A 25,502-nucleotide genomic window follows, 5' to 3' on the forward strand; every position below is an offset into this window, starting at 1 on the left:
GGACCAATTCTTAGTAAGCCAGTGCCTACTGAACCTGGGTGGCTGCACTTGTAAGAAATGTTTTACAGTTTACATAGATTTAGCTTTGTCTTCCCTCTTTTTCAAAACTTCTTTTGCCTTATTACCAAAACAGACTGTCCAGTTGTAAAGGAGCATCCAACAATTTAGCTTTAACATGATTAGGCAGATTTTGCTCCTTGAGCCAAGCATGCCTTCTTATCACAGATCCAGTTATGTCGGCCCTGCAAGAGGCCTCCAAGGAATCAAAACCACATTGCAAAGTATGCTTTCCAACTTGTTCAGCTGAATGCAATAAATCCTGTAACTCTATTTTCCACACAGTCAAAAATCAACATCATTTTCTGTTTAAGCAAGCCCATGACATGCTGTTGATATTTAATCATATGAAATTGACAGTTTAAAGCCCCGATTGCCAGGGTTGCAGACGTATAAACCTTCTTACCTCATCTATCCAGCACCCTGGAGTCGCTATCAGAAGGGGTAGGATTTTTAGCAGTAGAAGCATTAACACCCTTGGGACCCTGAGAAATTGTTTCAGGGTCAGCAGTAGGGTTTCTGAAAAGAAACCTGTGAGAGCCAGGAACCCTGTAATATCTGTCTGGCTTACTAGGTGCCGGAGGCAGGGAATCAGAAGCCATGCTGGATTCTGAGAAAACATCATCAACAATGTCTAAAACAGGAGGTATAGCCAAAAGCCTATGCTGAGGAAGAAGAAGAAAATCCCTAAGCCTCTTTTTGGATTCCGAAAAAACCTGACTCTCCCAATGAAAATGTTCCCATAAGGTATGCAAAGTTTCTTCAAAAGAAAAATCCTCAGGGGGAGAAGCAGAAGGGATGGATTCTTCTGCATCAGAGTCCTCATAAGGGGGAATAGAAAATTCCTGATCAGAAGAGGAAACAGAAGAAATGGATGCCTGATCTGAAGATTCATAATCAGTGCCTTGCCTAGGCCTCTTAGCAGGAGGGGGTTGGGAACCCCTGATCAAGGTAATTAAATCCTCAGCCATTTCGATAATTTGTTTTTTAGGCATAGGGGCCTGAACATGTGGGTCATGCATCGTTTTTTAGACGTAGAAGTTGGTTTTGGCCTTGTTTTTGATGATGGCGTCAGTTTAATATGCAAATCTTTAGGCCTGAAAACACCCTCAAAAGCCGGTGCCTGCTCAGCGGCTCCGGACACATCCAAGGGAGAGACATCCACGGGTTCAATACTTGAAGAATCTCGCGGCATACGAATCAAAAGTAGCGGGCATCAGGGGCTGCGAAAGCGCCTCACCAAGTACCGGCGACTGCTTAGGAGAAGCTTCCTCGTCGGTTTTGGACCTCGGTCTGTCTCTGTCTTTTTCTTTGCAATTTTGTGAATTCTGGTAGTCGGATTGCTAACAGACGACATTTCAGGATAGTTAAATCTTGAGCCTAAGTATTTAGAAGCAAAAATATACCGACGCTTAATAGTGCGTTGGTTAAATTTAGCAAAAAACCAACAGCAAGGCACATTGTGGTCAGGGCCTAGGCAAGGAATACAGTACAAATGAAAATCCTTATGAGGTATTTACTTCCCACAAGTAATACAATTATTAACTTTTACTGACATCGGTAAGGAGCAAGAAAAACTTTCCCCAATGGGGGTACTTAGCTGTAGGTTGAAGACTTCGGTTCTGAAACTCCTAAACAAAAATTTCAGTAGTCGGCCAACCGGCACTTGCGAACTGCTTCAGCTTCGGGAGCCGAGCGGCAAGAAAGACCGATTAAAATGGCATCGGCTGCATGTTTTATACCCCCGACGACCTGACGTCATGGAAGAGGAGACAGCAACTGACGCAGGACCCAAGACTTTGATATTCAGGCCGACTGAGTGCAACCTGCCAACAGATTACCACCGTAACAGATACAAGCATGCAAAATCTGAAGGTAATGCGACTCAATGCTAGAAGTCTAAACCTCAAAATGCACTCTCTCGAGGCACTCCTACAAATGGAGAACATCGATATCTCTGCAGTGACTGAGACCTGGTTCAAGGCTCCAGAGAGCACCCCTGCAATACCAGGCTACAATTCTTACCACACTTTTCGGCCACAAAACCAAGACCGAAACACTAAAGGTGGAGGAGTGTCCATATTCACCAAGGATATTCACACCTCCAGGCTAGTTGCCCAGTACAATGCATCTGAAATTCTCCAGGTGCAACTAACACTAGGTAAGACTGCAATCCAAATTGTAGCTTGCTACAGATCCCCCACCATATCCCAAGATTCTCACTACACCTTCCTAAACATACTGGAAAATATTAAGATACAACCAAACACCCTAATACTAGGTGATTTCAACTACCCTGCCATTAATTGGGAAAACTACTCGGGTACCAACTCCTTTTCCCAATGGTTCTTGGAATTCATAAATTCCAACGCCCTGGATCAACTAATCAATTGTCCCACCAGGGGCTCCAATATCCTAGACCTGGTCATTACCAACATGGGAGATAGATGCTCCACACCAGTGGTCACCCCCTCATTGGTCAGGTCTGACTATAAGCAAATCATCCTTGACATCCACATCCCACCCCCACCCCCCACCCCCAGTAAGGAAACCTCCTTAAAAAACTTCTCCAAAGCCAACTTCATGCTACTGAAGTCAGAAGTGACAAACTTCACAACACCCCTGGAAGTTCGACTGCAGAATCCTACACTAAGGCACTGTATGAGCACATCCACTCGTGCATGAATCACGCCATCCCCAATAGAACCAAGATGCTCTTCTCCAAGAAAAAGGAAGCCAATCTGGTGGTCCCCTGCTATAAACAAACTATACAACAGAAGGAAGAAACTGTTGCAGAAAAGAGGAAAATCCCAGGATGCAAAAAACTCCCTCACCAGCCTTAGTAAGAAGCTGAGATCCCTCATAAAATCCTCAAAAGCTAGTTACGAAAATAAAATTGCCAAAGATTCCAAAGACAACCACAAGGCATTCTATAGTTATGTCAAGAATCTAAATGGCAATGCTCAGATCTGCTCTGAACTACAACAGAATGGCATTAAATATACTGATCCCAAGGATATTGCCAATATCCTGGCAGATCGATTTAATGCAAACTTCACTCCTCTCTCACCCCCTAAAGGGCCCATCTCAATACCAAAAGATTGCCAAATTCCGATAATCACAGCCACACAGGTAGAAACAGCACTCTCCAAAGCTAAGAATACAGCATCCATGGGACCAGATGACATCCCAGGCTGTGTACTACATGAACTACAAAATGAACTGGCACCCCACCTAAGTGACATGTTTAATCATAGCCTCACCTCAGGCTTCGTGCCCACTGAGTGGCGCACAGCTACAGTTATCCCGCTCCACAAGGGAGGATCCACCTTGGATCCCAGGAACTACCATCCCATCAGTCTGACAAGCCTGATCTGCAAGGGCATGGAACGCATTATCATGGAACTTATAAACAAAGACATTGGCAACCTCCAGACACTGGACCTCACCCAGTTTGGGTTTGTGAAGGGACGATCTTGTCTCCTGAATCTGACTGACTTCTTCGAATCGGTCTCCAGAGCTGTGGACGAGGGTAAGGCGGTCCACACAGCCTATCTGGACCTCACCAAGGCCTTCGACACCATCCCCCACTCTGGAATCATAGATAAACTTACTAAGCTGGGCATAAATCCCTACGTCACTCGATGGGTTGCCAACTGGCTTACTGACAGAACCCAGACTGTAAAAGTAGCCAACTCCAAATCCAGCTCCAGACAAGTGACAAGTGGAGTACCTCAGGGTTCATCCTGGGACCACTCTTGTTTGGCATCTACTTCTCTGAAGTACAGGCCAATATTAAGGGACTCTGGCTAACAAAGTTTGCAGATGACTGCAAGATGGGAGCCATTATTTAATCCCCAAATGATGTGGATATTCTACAAAAGGGCCTTACAGAAACAGATGCCTGGTGCCAGAGCCATGGGCTCAAGCTTAATGCCAAGAAATGTACAGTCATCCCCTTTGGAAAAAAACATGTACCCATGAACTACCACATAGGTGGCAAAACACTAAACATCAAAAATGTGCTGAGAGACTTAGGGACACACCGAGCGGCAAGAAAGACCAATTAAAATGGCATCGGCTGCATGTTTTATACCCCCGACTACCTGACGTCATGGAAGAGGAGACAGCAACCGACGCAGGACCCAAGACTTTGATATTCAGGCCGACTGAGTGCAACCTGCCAGCAGATTACCACCGTAACAGATACAAGCATGCAAAATCTGAAGGTAATGCTACTCAATGCTAGAAGTCTAAACCTCAAAATGCACTCTCGAGGCACTCCTAAAAATGGAGAACATCGATATCTGTGCAGTGACTGAGACCTGGTTCAAGGCTCCAGAGAGCACCCCTGCAATACCAGGCTACAATTCTTACCACACTTTTCGGCCACAAAACCAAGACCGAAACACTAAAGGTGGAGGAGTGTCCATATTCACCAAGGATATTCACACCTCCAGGCTAGTTGCCCAATACAATGCATCTGAATTTCGATAACCACATCGCCACAACAGTCAGGAAATCCTTCTACGTGGCACACCTCATCACTAAGGGCTTTTCATCCAGAAAAAAGGATATCATTGTCCCACTGTACTCATCCCTCATTAGACCCATTATAGAGTATAATGCCCCATTTGGTATGTACCTCACAAGACATCTACAACAGCTGGAAAGGCCTAAAGCAGATGCCATATCCTGACCGTCTAAAAAAAACTCCAGCTATACTCTGTGGCATATCGTCTACTCAGAGGCGATCTCTGCTTAACATACAAGGCCATGTCAAACCCTGAGCTGTTGGACATGCTCCAATTAAAGAAATCCCAATCCCTCAGAGCCACATGCTCCAGGGATCTAAACCTTATCATCACATTGAACAAAACATGCTGGAGGGATAGGTTCCTGACCCAGAGACTCCCCATACTCTGGAATAGACTTGCCCATACATGTCAAGCACAGCACCTCATTGGCCTTCTTCAAAAGGAACCTTGATGATTGGATGGGAGATAGGAAATTCACCCCGGGGATCATGTCAGTCACCCTGCTAGACAGGGGCCCAGAGAAGTAAATATTGTGGGAAAAAATTTCCAGGGAATTGTTATGGCTAGGCTTGCATAGGCCTTAGGGCCGATAGCCTAGCACCAACCTATGAACCTATGTAATGACTGCAACAGTGAAACACGAAGAACATCATAAGAAATAAGAATCAAAGAAGAAAAGGAACATTTAAATGTGGACACTGTGCTCAGTGCCCATATATTATAAATAAGGAGAAAGTGTTCCTACAAAGTAGGCAATTGGTACTACAGGGGAAAGAATATTGTAACTGTGATGATATGGGAATTGTGTACCTGGCAAACTGTGTTCACTATAAGCCTTTTATTTTGGGAAGACAGAACGAAAATTGAAAAGAAGTATTTATGAGCACATATATGAGGTACAAAATAAAAAAAGAGATTAATGCTCTCTACAAACACAAGTTAAATTGTAAGCATGCATATTTTGTATTTTTTGTACTTGAGAAAGTGAAATATGATGTAAGAGGTGGTTTATGGGAGGAAAGAATCGAATACCAAGAGCTTTGGTGGCAAGTTACGTTGCAAGCCAATAAATGGCCAGGACTGAATGACTATTTCCAATGCCCCCCTTCTTAAATTAAGAGCTGCGAAACTATGAGTTTTAATTAGAATTTTGGGTCTCTCTTTTTAATAATCAAGCCATGAACTAACTTTATTTTTCTATCAGAATTTTATTTTGTATTTCATATGATATATTCACATAATGATGTTTTTACAATATGATTAGAAAAAATTAATAATGAACTACACTGAGGTTTAATGCATCAAAGTTATATGTATTTTTATTTGTTCAGCACAAGGATTTCATCATTTATGCAATTTTTTATTATAATTTATTAAAGTATGGCATTATAAGTCATTTTACATAAAGTTTTAAAGCTTAATACAAGTATTTAGGAAACATGCATTTAATTAGAAAGGGCCATTGTAGTATATTTTTATACCACAAGATGGCATTGTAACAAAGTTTTTTGAATAGGTTTTAATTTTTATGCTTTGTAATAAAGGTGATTAAATTAAGAAGTTTTTAATTTTATGCACCACATTTATGATGTCTTAACTAGTTTTATAATTAAACTTTGTTCAGATGAAGTTTTAGACTTACAAAAGAAGTTCTGCTTTATGAACCTTTATGGCATAATGTTTATGTCTCATCTGTTATTCAGTATGTGATTGGTAGTTTTAATTTAAATTTGTATATATATGAATTGCGTTGGATACCAGCCCACATTTGATGAAGTTTTAAAACGAAAAATTATTAATATATTGAGCGTTACTGAGTGGCACATGTGATTTTAGTGGAGCGAATACTCGGAATAAACTGTTTGAAACTCGTCCTGTCCGTAAGCTTTATTGTGCTATCTTCCAGGGTCTTGTTTTAAGCTCAAAAGAAGCCCGAGTCAATTTTTCCAAAACAAAATTCAGGTCTCAAGGAGGAGGAACAGGTTTCCTTGAAGGCTTAACATGCAGGACACCTTTAAGAAATTGTTTAACCTCAAAACAAGAAGCCAAAGGAGGATTCAAGAGCAGACAAGCAGAAATGGTTGAGAAATGGGGCAGCACAGAAGAACGGGCCAGGTCAGTCTGGAGCAACTCACATAAATAAGACAGGACCAAAGGGACCCCCACTGAAAAAGGGCCCTGGTTATAAGCATGGCACCAGACAGAAAATCTTTCCATTTGGACATAAGATTTCCTGGTTGAGGGTGTCCTTACCTCCTATAAAACCCAGAGCACATCCTCATAAAAGAGGTGCCAAAAAGGGATCAAAACCCCATCACCCACAGTGTCAGCTGAAGAATGGACAAGTTAGGATGGATGACAAGACACCTTTCCCTGTGTGAGGAGAGCCAAGTGGTGATGTAACCTGTGGTGACTGGCCCTGGCCAAATGCATTAAGAGGTGGAACCACTGCTGTCTTGGCAAAAAGGGAGTCACTAGCAAGATTTTTGGAGAGTCCAGCTGAATCTCCTGCAGGACTCTTGGAAGTACATGAATAGGAGGGATAGCATAAAGAAACATCCCCTTCCAAGGAAAAGAAAGGGGGTCTGTCATCCACACCAGATGGCATGTCACTCTATAACAGAAGATAGGAAGCTGCCTGCTCAGAGGGGTAGCAGAAAAATCTCCCTGAGAAATACCCCAATGATTGACGATGTCCAGAAACATGTCTCTGTGAAACATCCATTCGTGAGCCTGTGTTTTGGACCTGATCAGAGAGTCTGCCAACAGACTATGCTCGGAAGGAATGTATACTGCCTGAGAGTTATCTGACAACTTAAAGCCACCTCCCAAGCAACAGCCATCCTGAAGAGAAGGTAAAACTTTGTGCCTCCATGATTGTTGACATATCACATCACTGTAGTGTTGTCTGTGTAAATCTTCAAGCAGCTTGGACAGAACATGGGGTGAGAAGCTTAAAGGACCAGAAAAAGAGCTCTCATCTCATTGATGCTGATATAGTTGGAAATCTGATGGGGAGGGTAGAGACCCTGAACTTTCAGGTGACAAAAAGAAGCCCCCACCCCATGTATGAGGCATCAGTGAACAGTTCTTGAGAAGGGACTGGAGGCTGAAATGTGAGGTGCACACACTGTAGGCAAATTATTCACTTCTTGTACTCTGAGGTAATTTTTTGGGTTTGGGTTAGACTTTTAGAGTTTGTACAGGGTAAGGGTCAGAGTTTTAGGATTAGGTTTGGGGTGGAGTTTTAGGATTATGGTTATGGACAGATTTTTAGGGTTAGGAAGGACAGTACGGGATTAGAGCTAGGGAACTGTTTTAGGATTAAGGTTAGGGATAGAATTTTATTGTTACAGAGAGAGATTAAGGTTAGGAATACAATGTTACTGTTACAGAGAGGGATTAAGGATTAGAGTTAGGGATGGAGTTTTAAGGTTAGGGTTAATGCACTAAATGGTGTTGGTTACTTACAGCGAGAAGGCTTAACTCATGTTTGTATTCCCGGAAGTAAGACACACAACTGAGTTATGCCTGCATGTTTTAAGTATTCAATAAAATTGTTTTATTTCTTACAGTATATAAATACATATACCTTAATATAGCTGTAAAATGTTTCTTTAAATAGGTCAGGGCTAAAGTAGAGCTAACTGTTCCACTCCACCTACCTACTAAACAAGTACAACAAATAAGAGACCTACTTCAACAATTACTTAACACAAAAATACACAGTAAATGAGCACAACTTCATTCACTCATGTCTGAGGTGACAGTAAACTGCCAAAGAAAGTCTTTAAAGGGACGATCCCAGTGTTTTAAATTCGGGTATGAATTCTGGACGACCAAAGTAACAGCCACCTTAATAAAGTCACAAAGTTCCTCCCTACAGTATCATTTGATTTGTTATTTTTTTACATCCCCTTCCCCAATCTCTTTTTAGTTCCCATCATGAATGAAACCCTCAATTTGCATTCCTATGACTGGTAACACAAGTCTTATTTTCGGCTGTCATAGCAACTATCCCCATAAAAACAATGATTACACTACAGTAGAGCTGTGGAGCTCGTTGTGAATGAAAGCCAATGTCCACCATTATTTTATACTTGCAGCACTGTTTAGCAAGTGTAAAATAACAAAAAAAGAAGAAAATAAAAAAAATAGAGCTGTGTATGTGTGGATGAGAGATTGCGAGCGAGATTAATCAAGCCATTATTTTACACTCACTAAGCAGTGCTTTTGCTGTTTAGCGATTGTAAAATAAACATTTAAAAAAGTGTGTGTATGTATTAATTTGTGTGTGTGTGTGTGAGAAGAGTGACAGCGAATGAACAGTGGCAGCAGCAATAAGTTTTGTTCTTTATGGTCTTTTTGTTGCTTCCTGCTGGACATAAATGCAAGCTTTATACATATTGATGAGAAAATGCAGTCAAATGCTGTCTATTCCTGTAGAAATGGTCAATGGACTCTGATAAAATTTCTACTGCGGACATCCCATAGTAGAGATGCTCTTGAGTTTCTGGTATTCTTGTCTGTATTTCGTCAAATAGCAGTTGTTTTTGAAATACTTGATATGACCATGTTTTACTGCATGGGTACTCTGGTAATCAACCAGAGACATTTGACGTAGACTTCCAAGAAGTAGATGCCAAAAGTAAAGGACCCAGCTCTGAGCCCTGAGGGACTCTACTAGTGACTGACCTATTTGTGGAGGTGGACTCCCCTATCTTAACTGAGTCCCAACTGAGAGCCAGCTGGCAATCCAGTATGTAATACAGAGGTTTATGCCTACTTCTGTAAATTTATTTACAATGCTGAATGGCATACAGTATCAAATACCTTGGCCAGGTCAAGGTATGCAGTATGCACCATTTTGCCATCATCCATTGCCTTGGTAACCTCCGCGAAGAAGTCTACCAGATTGAGCACACACCATCTTCCCTTGACAAAAACAAACTGTGTTGGATCCAGTGTCTGGAGGTTACCAATGTCATTATTTATCATTTTTCATGATAATCCTTTCCATGGCTTTGCATATGTAACTAGTCAGACTAATGTGTCTGTATTTTCTGAGGTCCACAGCAGGCTCACCATTATGCAGTGGCATGACTGTTGCAGTTCTCCATTCACATATATTCTACATTCAAATGTAGATGTTCAAGTGTATTCATTGTTACAGTAATCACCTGTGGGTTATCCCTGCTTTGGTAGCCCTCGGCTGGCCCAAATACCAGAGTCAATGTTTTTCTGCGTCAGCTGCTGTCACTTGCTGCCTGACATCAGGTCATCAGTGCTACAAAGGAAGGCAGCCGACGCCATTACATCAGTATTTCTTGCCCTAACCAGTCAGAGGCCCAAGTAAATATGGTAAAGTAGTCTTGGTGGCTAAAAGCCACCATAAGAAACTTATGTCTCCCTAAAGAAAAAGATATAAGGGGGAAGGAGGGTGGGAAACTAGGACTGCAGTGAATACACTCAAACATCTACATTTATGGTAAGTGTACACAACTGTACTATGTTCTTCATGTTTCACTGTTGCAGTCATCACCTGTGGGAAGATTCCCAAAGATGAGGAGTGGGGTGGTAGGATTAGTAAGATACCTAGGAATGGGTCAGCATGCCCTGCAGAACTGCAGAGGCAAACCCTGCCCTAGCCTTAGAAAATAGAGGTAGGTGGTAATGCTTGGTAAAGGTATGGACAGAAGTCCAGGTGGCAGCTTCCAGGATGTCCCTGGGGGGAACTCCTCTGAGGAATGCTGTGGAAGTGGAGGCTGCCCTAGTGGAATGGGTTCAAATAGACTTGGGGGGGGGGGTTCCCATGCAATGTGCAGTAGAAATGGATACAGTGTGATATCCTTTTGGAAATGGTTTGTTTGGAAATGGGCTTCCCGTCTGCCCCTGGGGCAAAGCTGACAAGTAAGTGGTCTACATTCTTGAAGGGTTTAATACGGTCCACATAATATCTGAGCTGTCTGTGCACGTCTAGTGAGTGCAGAATTCTTTCCCCCTTGTTTTGAAGGTTAGGAAAGAAGGTGGGTAGATGTACAGCATAAAGAAGGGATTAGTCCTCAGGGTCTGCATGGAAGATGATGAAGGGCTCAATGGTCATCAGTGCCTGAAGTTCTGAAACCCTTCTGGCTGAGGTGATAACTAGGAGAAAAGCAGTCTTCCACGAGAGGTAGCTTAGTTCTGCTGAAGCAGCAGGTTCGAAGGATGGTAAAGTTAGCTTTTCCAAAACATAATTCACGTCCCAGGCTGGAGTGGGTGGCCTTCTGGGAGGTATGACATTAGAAGCCCCTCTAAGGAATTGTTTAATCAAAGGATGAGAGAACAGGGGCCGTTCTGTATCAAAATGAGCTGAAATGTCTGTGGTGTGGACTTTGATAGAGGAGAAGGAGAGGCCACTATTAAGTAGCTCCGCTAGGTAGTCCAGGATAAGAGGGATGGAAGGTTGTGAGGTATTCCCCCCTCTGGATTGGCTCCAGGAGCAGAATCTTTTCCATTTTCCTACACAAAATTTTCTGGTGCTGGGCCTTCTGGCCTCTGTGAATGTCTAGGACCTGTTTGCTTAACAGGGGCCCTTTGTTTGCCTTTAGAGTATTATCATGCTGATAGTTTGAGAGTCTGCAGGTCTGGGTGCAGCATCCCCCCCACACCTGAGTTAGAAGGTCTGAGATCAGGGGAAGCTGCCTGGGAGGCTGTAAAGTCAGGCTGTGCAGTAAGGGGTACCAATATTGTCTGGGCCAATCTGGAGCAATGAGGGTGGCCTTTGGTCTTGCCTCCCTTACTTTGATCAGCACCTTTGGAATAAGAGGCAGAGGAGGGAATGTGTACACTAGAGGATGTTCCAGGAGAAAGTCAAGGCATCCACCTTCCAGCTTAGGTAGTGATGCTCCCCGGTACAGAATTTTCAGCTGATGGTTGAGATGCTAAGCAAAGAGATCCACCTCCGGAGTCCCCCACGCCGGAGTGATTTGTAAAAAGATATTTCTGTGGAGCCACCATTCGTGGGGGCCTGGTAAGTTTATACTTAAGTGGTCTGCCAGGGTGTTGTTGATCCCTGGTAGGTATTGGGCTATCAGGTGTAGTCCCATGGAAGAGGCGGTCAGCCAAAGGCTCATGGCTAGCCTGCACAAAGGGCAAGACTGGGTCCCTCCCTGTTTGTTGATGTACCACATTACTGTGGTGTTGTCTGTTCTGATAAGGAGAACCCCTGGCTTGAGATGGGGTTTGAAGGATGTCAGAGCCTTTTGTACTGCCATCATTTCCTTCTGGTATTCGTGTAAGGGATTTGCTGGGCATCTCAAAGACCTTGGGTGCACCTGCATTCTAGGTGAGCGCCCCAAACTATGTCTGAGGAGTCTGTGGTAATGGTCTGCTGGGTTGGGTGGAGTGTGAAGGAAAGACCCTTGTTCTGGGCATAGGCCCCTGCCCACCAGAGAAACTCAGCCCTTTTATTAGGGGATCAAAGGGAGAGAGGTCTCTAGAGGTTGAGAGTGGTGACACCAAAGGTTCTTTAGGTACCACTGAAGTTTTCTCATGTGAAGCCTGGCCAGAGGAATTAGAAGGATGCAAGATGTCATGTACCCCAAGGCTTGCAGGAACTTCCTTGCAGTGAGGTGACTTCTGGAAGCCAGCTGGGTAAAATAGAGAGGCAGGAAGCTCTGGTTTTCTGGGGATAGGAAGGCCATTTGGGATGCTGTGTCCAGCAGTTCTCCCAAGAAAATGATCTTCCTGGAGGGTGCTTGCTTTGATTTCTTCTCGTTGATGGTGTACCCTAACGAGGTTAGGAGGGTTTTGACAAAGAGGAGGTCCTTGAGAAGCTTTTCTTTGCAGTTGCCTGAATGAGGCAGTTGTCCAGACAAGGGTAAATTTGTATATTTTTCTGTCTGCAAAAAGCTATGGCCAGGGCTAAGCATTTGGTGAATACCCTAGGAGCAGTAGGGTAGCGCAGAGCCTGCTCTGAAGTGAAGGAATTTCCTGCAGGATTCCCATATAGGGATGTGGCGGTAGGCATCTTTTAGATCTAGGGTAACTAACCAGGCATTTTTTTGTCAGCATACGCAGCAGCTGCTGCAAAATTAGCATTCTGAATTTGGGGACCACCAGGAAGGTATTCAGAATGGATAGATCCAGGATGGGGTGCCAAGTGCCCTCTTTTCCGGAAACAAGGAATAGTCTGGAATAAAAGCCTTTGCCTGTTTGATCTCAGGTTCTACTGCCCCTTTGGATATGAGAGTTTGGATTTGTTTCAATGCCTGTGCCTACTGATTTGGAGGCAAGTCTGGGTACCCTCTTAGAATTGAGAGTTCGTTGAAGGAGAATATGTATCCCTGAAAAATGATCTTTAAGACCCATTGGTCCTTTGTTAAAGAAAGCCAATTTTCTTTACAGAGGGAGAGCCTTCCTCCTAGTTTCTGGTGAGTGAAAAGAGGGCAGAGGGGGAGTGGCAGTCATTGAGAGTTTTTGCCATAGAGGGATAGCTTAGAACTTCCTGCCTTTGGAGTGGAAATGGTCCGCTGTTTGATTCTCTGCTGTCCCTGGGATAGGAGTCTGGGTGGTCTGACACTGCAGGGCTTACCTTGCCCCTGTCTAATAGGTGCAGGAAAGGACCAGTGCTTTAAGGGAAAATTCCTGTTGAACCTTGGAGGTTGTACCTGAAGGAAATCTTTTACTGCTTGCATAGATTTTCCTTTATCTTCCATTCTTTTAATCACTTCTTCTGATTTTACCCCAAACAAGCAGTCCTTATCCAATAGTGCATCAAATAATTCAGATTTGACATGATCAGAGAGAGGTTGTTTATTCAACCATGCATGTCTCCTAATGACTGATCCTGACACTGCTGCCCTGCTAGAGGCTCCTAGGGCATCATATCCACAGTATAACGAATGTTTAGCCACTTGACAAGTAGAGTGTAGTAAATCTAGTAACTCTTTCGAATTGGCACAGTCAGGAAAGGTAAAAATCTTTTGTTTTAATAGTTCCAAAGTGTGTTGTTATTTTAACATGTGGAACTGACAGTTGAGTGCTCTGATAGCCAAGGTTGCAGAGGTGTATACTTTTTTACCCCATCTGTCCAGAGCTCTGGAGTCCTTGTCAGAAGGAATAGGATTCTTTGCAGAACTAGCTTTGGCTCCTTTCGGTCCCTATGTAATGACCTCCAGGTCTGCAGCAGGATTTCTGTACAGGTATTTGTGAGAATCCGGTACTCTAATACCGGTCAGGTTTTCTAGGAACAGGAGGGAGGGTGTCAGGAGTTAAGCTGGATTCACGGAAGACATCATCAACCACCTCTAAGATTGTAGGGATGGCCAAAGGTCTGTGCTGTGGCAGGTCTAGACACTCTCTTAGCCTTTTCTTAGACTGAGGGAAGTCCTGGGATTCCCAGTGGAAATGTTCCCCGAGGGTGAGAAGGGTTTCCGCAAAGGAAAGATCCTCTGGTGGGGAGGAAGAAGGAATGGATTCCTCTACATCTGAATCCTCATAAGCAATCAGAGGTTGTTGTTCCTCTTCAAAATCTGAATAATCAGACTCCTCAGAATTCTGTTATGTCAGTATTTTAGGAGAAAGGTCTCTCTCTCTCTTTTTTTTTTTTTTTAGAAGGTGTGGCCTGACTACCCCTGATAATGGTGATAAGATCCTCCGCCATTTTAAGCATTTGAGCTTGGGGTGGTGGAGCAGGAGTGAAATGCTGGCTAGAGGTAGTTTTCCTAGGAGTGGCCTTGTTTCTAGGCCTAAGAGTACTCATCGGTCTGAGAGAAACGGTAGTCGTAGAAGACGTCAGCTTTTGTCTAGATTCAGTAGTGCAAAGAACCTCCTCGGAAGCCACTGCTGCATCGCAGCTCCGGATCCAACCAAAGCAGAGAGAACCAAAGGCTCGGAAGACGAAGAAGATTTCTGCGGCATACCAGACTCCAAAAGGGTCTAAGTAGAAGCCTGCGAAGGTATCGAATCGGGCATCAGGGTCTCCGAAGGTGCCTCACTGAATTCTGGAGAACTGACGACCTGCTTAGCGGTAGAGTCATTGGAAGGTTTAGCCTTGTGTGGTGTGTCTCTATCTTTATCCTTACATTTTTTCGGAATGTCTACGGATTGTTGGCTGAAGGACGCCATTTCAGAATGCGAAGACTGAAGACGAAAATACCTGGTTACAATAACCACTCTACGATGACTCGTTCTCGCGTTAAAGAGGGCACAGAACCGGTAACAGGGGACATCATGGTCTGGGCTTAAACAAGTGACACAATATGAATGGAAGTCTTGATGTGGTATTTGTTTTCCACATGCGAGATAATTGTCAACTTTTTCGGACATCGGTTAGTGCAAGAAAAAAGGATCCCCAACGGGGTACTTAGCTTTAGACGTTTTCAGCTGTAATTCAAACTCTGGTAGCGACCGACCGGCATACTTGTGAACTGCTTCTGCTACAGGCTCCACTGCAAGGAAGACTGATGTAATGGCATTGGCTGCCTTCCTTTATATCACTGATGCCCTGACATTAGGCAGCAAGCGACAGCAGCCGACAAAGAAAAACATTGACTCTGGTATTCGAGCCAGCCAAGGGCTACCACAGCAGGGATAACCCACAGGTGATGACCGCAACAGTAAAACACGAAAAACATCAGGGAGCTGTTCCACACTTAACAGAAGAGGCTCCGCTATGCGAATATTTGACTGGCTCGCATAACGGCATATGAGCCAATCAAAAATTGCACAGCGGAGCCACTTCTGCATAATGCAGAACTGCCTGCTGCTCCATGCGAACAAAGGACTTTTTTTTTTTTTGGTCTTCACTCAGTGTGAAAGACTTCTTTTTTTTTTTTTGTCCCTACCTGGTCCTTCAGAAATATGGCAACCCTGCCTGGGAGATTATTTTTAACTAAGTTTTTTTTAACCTCTAAGTTGGCTTTGGTAAGCCTTATCTGCCTTCTGAGTCATTTGTTTAGACTGATGAGTTTTATCTTGCTATGCATTTTATTTCCTGACTTTTGCTATGACCTTCTTCCTTATGCTCGACAGCCTGCTGATGTTTGGATTACACAGTGTTGGTTTGTTTTTTGGATTTGTTCTGAGCTTATTTCTGATAGGCATAGCTGTATGCATTTACTAACAATTAGTGTATACAGTATCTGTGAAGAATTCCGCATAGCCAATTGTGTTTTCACTGTTTGATGGGGCTTAAAATTTTGTCAGGTTGTCATTTAATAAGAAGTGTGCCTTAGAATAGTTCCTAAATTGTTTGCGATTACCTGAGGTCACAGGTTTTATTTTCATTTCAAAGGGGACAGCTTTATGGTCTTACCAGCGAGGACACTGCACCGGGGGGGGGTGGGGGGGTTACAGCATTCTCCCATATTTGTGAGGACCAGGTCCAGTTATCTTTGCTCTCCTAGTAGGCATGGGGATTATCTGCTCCAGGGTGCTTATGTTTACAATGTCCAGGACTCTGAGTCTCCAGGTTTTGGGGTTGTGCATGACTGAAAATGAAGCAGCCTCTGCGAGTATGGCAGCTGCAGGGTCCTAAAGGGAAAGTACACAAAGCAAAAATGGACCAGCAAACAAGGCACATAGTATTAATGGAAAATACTTTAATAAAAGTATTAGGTTCTATTCAACAGACCGGTTTCGGCAGTTACTTTACAGAGCCTTCGTCAGTGTTGAATGTCTGTTGAATAGAACCTAATACTTTTATTAAAGTATTTTCCATTAATTCTATGTGCCTTGTTTGCTGGTCCATTTTTGCGTTGTGCATGACTCCCAATTTATAGTGGAGCAGTCAAATTTGCCAGTGAATATGGTATTGGGCTCAATGGTGAATGTCTCAAACAAGTTCAAGTATGAGTTAGTTATGGGTTTCCTGGGACATAGAGGGGGAATTATAGCTAGCAAGGATATGGCACAGAACTTTGCCTATGCTAATTTGGACATGGAGGTGCTCAAGCTTATCATACTGTTTGATCATCCTTGAGGTGACCTTGTTATGGGTGTAAACTGAGACACCTCCACCCTTTAGTCCTTGCCTTTGCAGTAACTGTCCTAAATGTGTGGAAGACATTGCAGCTTTGCACTGCCAGGGGTACTGTCCATAGCTTTAAACCATGTCTTAGTAACTGCACAGATGGTTGCATTCTCAAGGGTGAGGAGAGTTTAGAGGGAGTGGAGTTTCTTGTTTAGACTCTTGGCACTGGGCAGTGATACTTTTAGATTCCCTTGGGTTGGATTTTGCTATGTTAGAGCATTTGTCATTTCGGCAATGCCTAAAAAATACTATGGGGAGGACAGTGTTCTAACCAAAATTCTAAAGCCCAGAACAGACAGGTGCAGACCATCATTGGCAAAGCAATGTAGTCTGTTGACCATATCCCTCTCATGCTGGTAAACATTATATCTCCTTGGAATTATGCCAGAAACTAAGCCAGTCATTATGGTCAATTATCATCTGTTCACGTTATGGCATCATCCTTTGTGAAGGTAGAATGCTGCTCAATTCTAGGCTTATACCAGCCTGGTACATAGTCTAAGGGCTCCATAATGTCTCTCTCTTCATACAGTCCATGGAGGTTGGTGTGAGGTCCAGTGACTTAGTATCACAGAATCATAGGAGGTAAGTAGTCTAACAGCCCTAGAGCCTTTTTAATCCTAGCCATTCATGCCCCCAATTTCCCCAATTATCAATGCCCACAGGCTAGAAAGTACAGTTGTGTACCTACCATAAATGTAGATGTTCGAGTGTATTCACTGTTGCAGTCATTACACTTGGGTTATCCTGCTGGCAGGTGACCCGCAGTCGGCCCGAGTTCCAAAGTCTTGGTCCGGCGTCAGTTGCTGTCGCCTCTTCCCTGACGTCAGTGCGCCAGGGGTATAAAAGTTGCAACCGACGTCATTTTCTTCAGTTTTTCTTGCCCCAGATGTCAGGTGTCCCCAGATAGGAAGGCTGGAAAGATAAAATTATGCCAAAAAACATGCATATATTACTATAAACATTTCCTTCATCTACAAGCAAATACACCACATAGGTTGTATAGAGTTGAGAAGTACAGAAAAGTCCCAGCAATGAAAAGGGGGATGGTGGGTGGGTAACCTGGACTGCAACAGTGAATACACTCGAACATCTACATTTATGGTAGGTACACAACTGCACTATGTTCATCGTGTTTCACTGTTGCAGTCATTACACTTGGGTAGAATCTCAAAGCAGAGGTTGGGCGGCTGGGTCCAAACTGGATTTGGAGAGGCTACCAGGCCCTGCAGAACTGCAGTGGCAAAGCCTGCCCTGGATTTAGAGTAGAGAGGTAAGTGGTAGTGCTTGGTGAAAGTGTGCACTGAGCTCCAGGTTGCAGCTTCTAAAATGTCTTTGGTTGGTACTCCTCTAAGAAAAGCTGCTGAAGTGGCTGCTGCTCTGGTAGAATGAGGCCTAATGCCCTTAGGCACTTATCTGCCATGTTGTGCATAACAGAAGCAAATGCAGTGGCCTATCCATTTTGAAACTGTCTGCTTTTTAATAGGCTTTCCTTGTGATCCTGCAGCATGGGCTACAAACAGTTGCTCAGTTTTTCTGAAAGCTTTTGTTTTGTCCAAGTAGAATCGTAGCTGTCTGTGTATATCCAAAGCGTGCAGAAGTCACTTCCCTTTATTCTAGGAATTTGGGTAGAAAGTAGGTAAATTAATGGTTTGGTTCAAGGCCACATTGGAGACCACTTTTGGCATGAATGTTGGGTTTGTCCTAAGAGAGACCCTGTCCTGGTGAAAAATGATGAAAGGTTTCACAGCCATTAATGCCTGTAACTCTGAGACTCTTCTTGCTGAAGTTATTGCTAGGAGCAGAGCAGTTTTCCATGATAAGAATTTTAGATCAGCTGTGCTGGCTGGTTCAAAAGGAGACAGTGTGAGTTTTTCCAAAACAAAGTTGAGATCCCAAGTTGGTACTGGTGCTCTCCTTGGGGGTCTTATATTTTTTGCCCCTCTGAGGTACTGTCGTAGTAGAGGATGTGAAAAAATAGGAGGTTCCGTATTGTAATGAGCTGAAATGGCAGAGGCATGGATCTTAATTGATGAGAAAGATGGGCCTTTGTCCAGCATCTCAGTTAGGTATTGCAAAATCTGAGGTATATTAGGGAGAAGTGGTTTGAGCCCTTGTGCCTGGTTCCAAGCACAGAATCTCTTCCATTTTTCTGCATAAGATTTCCTAGTGCTGGGCCTTCTGGCTTCTAAAATGACATTCATAACAGCTTTAGAGAGAGGTGCAGTCTGAGTGGCTACATTATCTGCCATGCTGCCAGATTTAAGGTTCTGAGTTGACTGTGCAGAATCTGATTGTTTTATTGTGTCAGAAGCTGAGGTATCTGAGGTAGAGGCCAAGCTGGGCCTTGAGACAAGCTCTTTAGGATTGGGTACCAGTGCTGGCGTGGCCAGTCTGGAGCAATCAGGTTCATTTTTGGCCTTTCCTGTCTGACTTTTAGGAGTACCTTGGTAAGGAGAGGCATCGGAGGGAAGGCATAGACTGTCAGGCCTTTCCAGCTGAATGATATAGCATCCAATTTCCATGCTTGAGAGTGAGAAGTTCTTGTGCAGAATGTCTGTATTTGGTAATTGTGAGGGGAGGCAAAATGATCTATGTCTGGGCGTCCCCATTTCCTCGTTATCATGCTGAACACCTGTGGATTTAGTTTCCATTCGTGAGGACCAATGAGATTTCTGCTTAGTTCGTCTGCCAGTGTATTTTTTGTTCCTGGCAGGAATTGTGCCTGCAGATGTACTTGATAGGTCAGCGCTGTGTTCCACAAAGTCATGGTTTGCTTGCATAAGGGGTAGGAATGTGCGCCCCCTTGTTTGTTTATGTACCACATAACTGTGGTATTGTCCGTCTTTATTAATAGTTGTCCTGGATGTAGTAGGTCCTTGAAAGCTGTCAGGGCATTCTGTACAGCTAGCACCTCTTTTTGATTGATGTGAAGATGCATTTGTTCCTTGGGCCACGTGCCCTGAATACATTTTCCTGCCATATGTGCCCCCCAGGCATAATCCGATGCATCCGTTGTTATAGTCTGCCTGGCTGTGGGTAAAGTGAAAGGCTGTCCCTTGTGGTGACAGGCCTGGGCCCACCATCGAAACTCCTGTTGTAGGCAGGGAATTAAAGTTATGATTGTTTCAAGGCTGTGACAATGCTGAGTCCAAACACTTTTTAAATACCATTGTAGTTTCCTCATATGCAGTTTTGCATATGGAATTAGTAGAATGCAAAATGCCATGAAGCCCAGGGCCTGCAGAATTTTTCTTGCAGGGAGCTGGGTTTTTGTTGCCATCATTTGAAAGTAATGTGTCAGTTGCCTTTGTTTGTCTGGCGTGAGATAAGCCATCTGGGCAGTTGTATTTAAGCTTGCACCCAGGAATATTACCTCTTGAGAGGGCACTAGTTTTGATTTATTTTCGTTTACTGTGTACCCTAGGCAAATTAGTAATCTTTTTACAAATGCCAGATGCTTTAGAAGAATGTCCTTGCGCTCTGCTTGAATAAGGCAGTCGTCCAAGTAGGGATATATTTGAATTCCTTTTTGTCTGCAAAATAGAATTACTGGTGCCAGGCATTTTGTGAAGACCCTGGGCGCAGTAGATAAGCCAAAGGGCAGTGCAGAGAATTGGTAATGCATTGAGCCTGCAATGAATCTGAGGTATCTTCTGCAAGATTGTCTGACTGGGACATGCAGGTATGCCTCCTTGAGGTCCAAAGTAACTAGCCAAGCCTTCTTGCCCAGCATGGGCAGAGGTTGATGTAGTGTTAACATTTTGAATTCTGGAACATCCAGGAAAGTATTTAGGATTGACAGGTCCAGTATTGGTCTCCAGGCTTTGTCCTTTCTGGGTACTAAGAAAAGTCTTGAGTAAAATCCTTGTCCCTGTTCTTGCTGTGGAACTTTTTGAATAGCTCCCATGTCCATAAGAGCAGCAATCTGTTTTTGTGCCTCTGCCCATTGGTTTTGTGGCAGGTCTGGCATACCTTTTGGTTTTGGAAGAGTGTGGAAGTGGAACCTGTAACCCTGAGAAACTATATGCAGCACCCATTGGTCCTGGGTGATCATGTGCCAATTTTTTGAGAAACGTGCTACCTTTCCCCCTAGGGGTGCTGCCAAAAGGTAAGTGCTTGGCATTTGCAGAGGGAAGTCATTGGGACTGTTTCCTATAAGGTTGTGATTTGTCTTCCCCTCCTTTGGGGGCTGTAGGAGCCTTGGAGCTGAGATCTGCCTCTTGGGTGTCTGTATCTGCCTCTTTGTGGCCTGTCTGACACTGGAAAGGACCAATTTTTTGAAGGCCAGTTTCTGCTAAATCTAGGTGGTTGAACCTGTAAGAAATCTTTCACTGTCTGCATTGGCTTTGCTTTATCCTCCATTTTCTTTAACACCTCTTCTGCCTTAACACCAAACAAGTATCATGCTGTAATGGAGCATCCAATAATTTTACTTTAACATGGTCAGGTAAACTTTGTTCTTTCAACCAAGCATGCCTTCGAATAACAGAGCCTGTAACTGTGGCTCTACAAGAAGCCTCTAATGAATCAAAACCACATTGCAGAGTATGCTTTCCCACTTGTTCAACTGCATGCAATAAATCCTGCATTTCCTTACTGTCAGGACCTTCTGTATTTAAAACCATTTTCTGTTTTAACAATGACATGAGGTACTATTGGTATTTAAGCATGCGAAACTGACAGTTTAAAGCTCTTACAGCTAAAGTAGCAGAAGTGTAAACTTTTTTTCCTCATCTGTCCAGAGCTCTGGAATCCCTATCAGAGGGGACATGATTTTTAGCAGTGGAAGCCTTAACCCCTTTAGGACCCTGAGAAATTGTTTCTGGGTCTGCAGCGGGGTTCTTGTAAAGAAATTTATGAGAGTCAGGGACTCTGTAGTACCTGTCTGGCTTGACTGGTGCAGGGGGTAAAGAATCAGGAGACAGACTGGATTCAGAAAAAACATCATCAACAATATCAAGCAAAGGGGGTAGCCAGGGGCCTGAGCTGAGGCAAAAAAACTAAGTCTCTGAGCCTTTTCTTGGATTCTGAATAATCCTGGCTCTCCCAATGGAAATGCTCCCTCATGGTGTGCAGGGATTCCCCAAAAGAATAATCCTCAGGCAGAGAGGCTGAAGGTATGGACTCTTCTGCATCAGAGTCCTCATAGAGAGGGAGAGAATATCCCTGATCAGAAGAGGAATCAGAGGAAATTGAAACCTAGTCAGAGGAATCATAATCAGTGTCTTGCCTAGGCCTTTTGTCAGGAGGGGGATGGGAACCCCTGATTAAAGTAATTAGGCCATCGGCCATTTTAAGCATCTGTTTCTTTGGCATGGATGACTGTTCTGGAGAATGCTGTACTTGTTTCCTTGTCTTCAATGGTGTTTTTGACTTTGCCTTTGCTGCTGTAGTGGGCTTAATTGTAAGCTGTGAAGGTTTGAAAACACCCTCAGAAGCCGATGCCTGCTCAGCAGCTCCGGACCCATCTGAGGGTATAGTTTCCATAGGCCCAATACCTTGAGTTTCCACAGGCCTCAGTGTCTCCACGTGGCTGTCGGTTACGGCCTGTGGCTCTGAGGTAGCGGGTGTCAGGGGCTGCGAAAGCGCCTCATTGAGAACCGGCGAACCGGCGACTGGCCTAGAAGAGGCTTCGTCGTCAGTTTTGGACCTCGGATGCCTGTCCTTTTCTTTGTCTTTGCATTTTTTATAAATTCTGGTCGTCGGCTGTTCCAACGGCATTATGTAATTAAACCTTCGGCCAAAATAATGTAAAGCAAAATCAAACCGACGTTTAATAGTGCGTTTATTGAATGTAGCACAAAACAGACAACTAGTGACGTCGTGGTCAGGGCCTAGGCAAGGAATACAGTAACAGTGAAAGTCCTTATGAGGTATTTGCTTCCCACAATAAATACAATTATTAACTTTTACTGACATCGGTCTGGAGCAAGAAAAAGTTTCCCCAACGGGGTACTTAGCTTTATTGAAGACTTCGGTTCTGAAACTCAATTTTGAAAATCTCAGGAGTTGGCCGATCGGCACTTGCGAACTGCTTTTGCTTCGGGCACCGCGTGGCAAGAAAGACTGAAGAAAATGGCGTCGGTTGCAACTTTTATACCCCTGGCGCACTGACGTCAGGGAAGAGGTGACAGCAACTGACGCCGGGCCAAGACTTTGGAACTCAGGCCAACTGCAGGTCGCCTGCCAGCAGGATAACCCAAGTGTAATGACTGCAACAGTGAAACACGATGAACATTGGCTTTCATATATGCCTGTACCTTAGGTTGTCTATAAACTGCCCCATCCATAAGGACCAAAGGTGACAAGCCAGGGGTAAATTTGTGATTTCCCATCCATTAGTTCAAACTACATTTAAATAGACTTGAGGAAGAGCTCTGTTTCATATGAAAGAGGACCATGTTCCAGAGAAGGGGTAATCTTAGAGACACATACCTGCCCCTCCAACATATTTTGCTTATGTCACAGACGAGATTTAGATCCTTAGATTGTGCAAGTCTAGTACTGTTTGTTTTGCAAATGTGCAGCAGATCAATCCGGGCTGGATCGGAGAACACCTTGTAGGTTAGGTATAGATTGCGTAGGAGGCAGAGTACAGACAGGGCTTTGAGGCGGTCTGCATAGTATACATTATTTACACCCTGTATTCTTTTAGGGGGGTGTTATCAGTGTTGTAATTTGCAGGCATGGTCATCTTCCAAAAGGGTATTGATTATGCAGTTTTTGCATTGAGTTTTAAGCCATGGTTCTGGAATTAGTTATTTGTCTGTGTCACACCTTTCTGGAAAATATCTACATCTCTGAGGGATTTAATGACTGCACCCACCTTGCAGCTGTCAGGAAAGTCAGTCAGCCAAAGGCCAGCTACATTTGCCTTGACTTCAGAGAAGTATATTCCAAATGGGAGCAGACCAAGTACCAAGCCCTGTGGAACACTACTAGTAAAAATGGCATAATTTCAGTGATTTGTTTATAAATAACAGTGGGACTAGACCAAGGTGCATACAGTTGTAAGGCAGAAACACAAAGAAAAATGCTAAAGAACATATACAATACAGTAACTCACTGAGATGCAGCATGCATACTAAGAAATGCACAGTGCTTGTGTTCAGACATTGGGCAAAATAAAATAAGAAATGACAGGAATACAAATTACTTTGTTTACAAAGGTTTAAATTTCATATCATTCATGCTTCTACAGAGGTGCAAGCAGTGAGGTCATAAAATATGCACTTGGCTAGTGGCATACAGAAATCAGTACTTATTGAATTAGAAAATGGAAGACTGTGCGTAGCAATGCTTCAGCCTTCCATCACAAATGCTTTCTACAAAATTACTAGGCAGATCAGAAAGTCTTTACACATGACTAGTATTCAGAAATCAGAACACAACAACACATATTTCCTACAGAATGAAATGAAGAAAAAGACTGTTTCCACTGATGTTTGAAATTTGCCTCACTCATATGCTTTCTACAGAACTAGCAGCAGTCATGTCATCAAATCACTGCAGTCTGATAACATTCAGTATCAGCACAAAATAAATTAAACAATGTAAGGAGTAAAAACCCTGTTTGCTAATGTTTTAGCTTTCTTTCTCTCTCAAATGTTTTCTAGAGAGACAGAGAGTAGCAGTCATAAAAAGCATGAAAGGCTACTTTTCTTTGAGGATAAAATGCACAATCTAAACTTATGACTGGCTTAAGTAAGAGCTGTAGTGAGTACAACTGCAATTTGCGATAGAATCTGGTTAACACCTCTGCAACTTCCTGGAGGTACCCTCCCCTGACCACAGCAAATAAAGCTGAGCATGCTTAGAAAGGCACACTGAAAATGTAAACAAACAGCAGAATCAAAACAAAAAATTCCTGGGACTGTTCCTTTAATACGTTTTTTTAAGAAGGTATGAATAATTTTAAAACTATACAAGAAAACAAAACATTGTGAGCCTTGATATCTATCACATTAAAATTTGCATGTATTTCATGAACAGAATATGTAATAGGATACATAAAAGTGTTGAAAACGTGATACCTTGTGCAATCTGACCGGTTACTGAACCATTTAATGCAACATAAATATTTTAACTCATGCACTGTCAATTTATTATAACATTTAATAAAAGAGTTATATACATGCAAAATGTTTATACCATGTGTTACTTCTCAACATTTTTATACCATATGTTACTTCAAGGAAATCAATAACTGCTTCAATTAACAGTCAATAAAATGCTGTTTAAAAATGTACAAATGTCAGTAAGCACTAACTCGTTGAAGACATGAAATTTACTCAGAACTGCATGATGCTGATGTAAAAGGGATGCAAGAGTTTCATGATGCTGATGCAAAAGGGATGCGTCAGCTTAAATCTGAAAATCGTAAGCCAGTGTTGTATCAGCTCTTATTTCCTTTGATGACAAGGAAATAGGATAGTCTGTTTCCAAGCAAACCACTTCTAGGTGACTGTCGCAGTCTAGTTATGTTATTCTCATCAAGGTAAAAGCCCACATCTGAATGGCAAGGTTCATCTGCGACTGTCTCTCATCAAATTGTACTTCTGTCAGCATTATCACCACTACTCACAAATGTTTTACACAATAGCATTAGGTTAGCACTGATAAGACTGGGAAAAAAAAACACTTACCCCTTCATGTGCTAAACGTGCCAGTCTATCTAACTGAAGAGCTTTTAAGACCTTATTAAATAACTTATTCTGAGCCAACGTCCAGCCAGATCTACAACAAAAAAAATGTTATGTTAAATGTTACTTTAAATGCAAAGAAAGTATCTACTTGGAGGAAATAAGGTGTACACACATCTATTACATATGCAGTTAACAATTCAAGCACAAACACATCCACACACAAATATACGAACAAATATGTGC

The 25,502-nt window shown here is 43.1% G+C and overlaps 1 protein-coding gene across 4 annotated transcripts in view; it reads right to left on the minus strand.

Annotated features, from left to right (window-relative positions):
• Nucleotides 1-25,502, minus strand: part of KANSL3 (KAT8 regulatory NSL complex subunit 3) — a 2,067,031-nt gene that overhangs the window by 1,781,020 nt on the left and 260,509 nt on the right. For all 4 annotated transcript variants that reach the window (XM_044084373.1, XM_044084371.1, XM_044084372.1 and 1 more), the window contains exon 4: nt 25,260-25,350. In XM_044084373.1, coding sequence (XP_043940308.1) covers nt 25,260-25,350 — 91 coding nt within the window. The remainder of the gene's footprint in view (nt 1-25,259; nt 25,351-25,502) is intronic.

The sequence above is a fragment of the Protopterus annectens genome, chromosome 9.part0 (assembly GCF_019279795.1).
Source record: "Protopterus annectens isolate FY-2018-M chromosome 9.part0, PAN1.0, whole genome shotgun sequence".
Lineage (NCBI taxonomy): Eukaryota > Metazoa > Chordata > Ceratodontiformes > Protopteridae > Protopterus > Protopterus annectens.